The 3042-nt window shown below is 39.8% G+C and overlaps 2 protein-coding genes across 2 annotated transcripts; both read right to left on the bottom strand.

The window, feature by feature from the left end:
- Positions 1 to 999, bottom strand: LOC117176491. The gene is made up of 2 exons (XM_033366744.1): positions 968 to 999; positions 1 to 865 (listed from the first exon to the last, which is right to left on the bottom strand). The coding sequence occupies exons 1-2, from the start codon at positions 997 to 999 to the stop codon at positions 1 to 3; spliced, it is 897 nt and encodes a 298-aa protein (XP_033222635.1).
- Positions 1000 to 1139: 140 nt separating this feature from the next.
- LOC117176490 lies at positions 1140 to 2378 on the bottom strand. The gene has a single exon (XM_033366743.1). The coding sequence runs from the start codon at positions 2376 to 2378 to the stop codon at positions 1140 to 1142; it is 1239 nt and encodes a 412-aa protein (XP_033222634.1).
- Between the last annotated feature and the right edge of the window lie 664 nt (positions 2379 to 3042).

The raw sequence follows: 3042 nt of genomic DNA, 5'->3' as shown, positions 1-3042 counted from the left end.
CTAAATTGAAAGCGGATACAGTCGCTTTAAACTGCGTTTATAAACGCCTGCGTTCGTTCGCACTGATACGACGCGAACAATCTTGTCTTGTCCTGGATATAATTCTACGATGCGACCTAACTGCCAACGCATGGGTGGAAGATTGTCCTCATGTAGAACGACACAAGTTCCGATCTTGATGTCGTCTTGATGAGTGGCTGTTTGCCAGTTATTGCGGCTGATCATCTGGTTTAAATACTCCTTTTTCCACCTAGACCAAAAATGATGCCTCATCTGTTGAGCAAACTGCCAAGATGATAATCTCCCGGCAGCTACGTTACTCAGATCTGTCTGTGGAAAGCTGGTTAAAGGGCTACCAATCAGGAGATGGCCAGGAGTCAGTGGGAGGAGATCATTAGGATCGGAAGAGAGTGGTGAAAGAGGACGAGAGTTAAGAATCGCTTCGATTTCTATTATGTAGGTTTCTAATTGTTCGTATGTCAGTAATTTGTCACCTACTGTGCGCAATAAATGGTGTTTGAAAGACTTGACGGACGCTTCCCAAAGGCCACCAAAATGCGGAGATCGTGGTGGGATAAAATGCCATGTAACCCTTTCGTGTGATAAAAATTTTTGCAGTGCAGAATCCTTTTGTGCTGATTGAATAAAATTATAGAGTTCTTTTAATTCGATGCTTGTGCCAAAAAAATTTGTCGCGTTATCTGATGAAATGGTTTTTGATTTTCCTCGACGAGCAAAAAATCTTTTTAAACTTCCGATGAATGCTTCAGTTGATAAATCGCTAACTAACTCAAGATGAACGGCTTTACTTGCAAAACAGATGAGATGTAAGCTTTTACCTTCTTGCGGTTTCGATGGCGCTTTTCTTTAATGTGAAAAGGTCCACAATAATCAACCCCGACATTAAGAAATGGTCTAGTTGAGAACAATCGATTCTCAGGGAGATTTCCCATAATATAATTGGCACCGTGTGGCTTTGCTCGAAAACATGTGATACATTGTCGAATTATTTTACGTGTGACATTTCGACCATCAATTGGCCAGTAATTTTCGCGAATTCCGTACAGAGTAGCTTAAGAACCTGCATGCATTTGCTTGAGGCGCTCTTCTCGTATAATAAGTCGAGTAATGTGATGATTTCATCGTAATAAAATGAGATGTTTTTGATTCTCTGGAATTTTAGTATTTTCGAGACGACCACCTACCTTGAGAATTCCTTTATCCAGAAAGGGGTTCAAAGAAAGCAGTTTACTGTCTGAACCAATGTTTTTACCCTGTGAAAGAGACCGTATTTCTTTTGAAAATGCCGCCGACTGTGTAAGTTTCAGAATCGAAAGATGTGAGGCATCAAGCTCAGCTTCGGATAATGGACCAGAAATTTTATCTTTATTTTTCGCATTGCGTATAAATCGAAGGCAATACGCTAATACCCTATTTAGAGTTCTGATGGATGAATATTTTTCTAAAATATTCCAATCAGAGCTTGTGATTTTGCAAGAAATAATCTTGGGATCTTTGCGTTTCTCAGGATCGTCGCCTTGATGAAACTGCACTTGAGGCCAAGTGTCATAATCTTGACAGAGCCATTGAGGGCCATGTTGCCAAAATTTGTTTACTAAAAATTCATGTGGAGATTGACCTCTTGAAATAAGGTCTGCTGGATTCTCATGTGTGGGAGCATGTCTCCAATCATGTGGATCGGTGAATGTCTGAATTTCTGAAACGCGATTGGCCACAAATGTGTTCAAAGTGTAAGACGGACTGTTTATCCAATGCAGTGCAATGGTTGAATCGGACCACAATTGAATCTTATTTACTTTTAATTTCAACGATTTACAGGTACTTGTAAAAAGATTTGCTAGCAAAAAAGCGGCGCATAATTCTAGTTTGGGAATTGTTATTTGTTTCATTGGCGCGACTCTAGATTTTGAACAAATCAGCGACACGTGATATTTTCCCTGATTATCAGTGGAGCGGAGATATAAACAAGCTCCGTATGCCTTTTCGCTGGCATCACCAAAGCCATGAATTTGAAGTTCGACACAATTTTTGACACTAATGCATCTGTTCAATTGGATGTGATTTAAAAGAGGCAGTTGATTTCTATATTCAAGCGATGTCTTGTGTAAATTCGGAGGAACCTCGTCGTCCCATGAAAGCTGAGTTTTCCAAAGACTTTGGATAAAAATCTTTGCTGTTACAATTACTGGACCTAACAACCCTAATGGATCAAAAAGTTTAGCGATTTGTGAAAAAATGGAGCGCTTAGACACTCGATTTGATGGTTCAGTCAGGTTGACTGTATACAAAATTGAATCTTTGCGTGGGTTCCAAAAAAGTCCCAGAGTTTTAATTGTTTCGGATGGATCTAATGACATGTGTGAATCTTGTGATTCATTCTTGAACACTGTGATAAGTCTGGGATCATTTGAGCCCTCCCTTGCTTAAAAGATCTATCAAATCATTTCGAAGGACAAGAGCTTCTTCAAATGTATTTGCTCCTGTCAAGAGATCATCAACATAAAAGTCGCTTTGTAAAATCGCGGCCGCAACTGGATATTTTTCGCGTTCATCTTCTGCTAATTGATGAAGCGTGCGGATCGCGAGAAATGGTGCAGATGCTATACCGAAAGTTACAGTATTTAAGGTATAAATTTTGATGGGTTCGTTGTTTTCGCGCCAAAGGATTTTATGAAAAGGTCGATGTTCCTCATCTAACTCAATTTGCCGATACATTTGCTTGATATCGGCAGTGAGCGCGAAGGGATGCTTTCGAAATCGTGTAAAAATTGAAAAAAGGTCGTCCTGAATTGTTGGGCCGACCATCAGAGCGTCATTCAGAGAAACGCCTGACGAAGATGGGATAGTGCCTTTGAAAACGACACGCACCTTGGTTGTTAGGCTAAAGACTTGTCATCTTTTAATACGGTCATGTGTCCATCGTTCAAATAACCCAGAATGCACTCAGAATATTGAGATTTGAGTGCTTGATTTTTTGAAAATTTCTTTTCTAGAGAATGAAATTGATTGAAAGCTGCCTTA

Source organism: Belonocnema kinseyi, chromosome 7 (genome assembly GCF_010883055.1).
Source record: "Belonocnema kinseyi isolate 2016_QV_RU_SX_M_011 chromosome 7, B_treatae_v1, whole genome shotgun sequence".
In the NCBI taxonomy this organism is placed as follows: domain Eukaryota; kingdom Metazoa; phylum Arthropoda; class Insecta; order Hymenoptera; family Cynipidae; genus Belonocnema; species Belonocnema kinseyi.
Note: the sequence above shows the minus strand (reverse complement) of the source record. Positions and strands in the feature narration are given on the sequence as shown.

What these genes read in the sequence shown, in the direction of transcription:
- LOC117176491 (XM_033366744.1), bottom strand. Translation starts at nt 999, where the DNA reads ATGTATCACATGTTTTCGAGCAAAGCCACACG. An exon ending in TTTTCGAGCAAAGCCACACG is followed by an intron (nt 866 to 967) that starts GTGCCAATTATA and finishes TTCACATTAAAG; the next exon opens with AAAAGCGCCATCGAAACCGC.
- LOC117176490 (XM_033366743.1), bottom strand. Translation starts at nt 2,378, where the DNA reads ATGTCATTAGATCCATCCGAAACAATTAAAACTCTGGGACTTTTTTGG.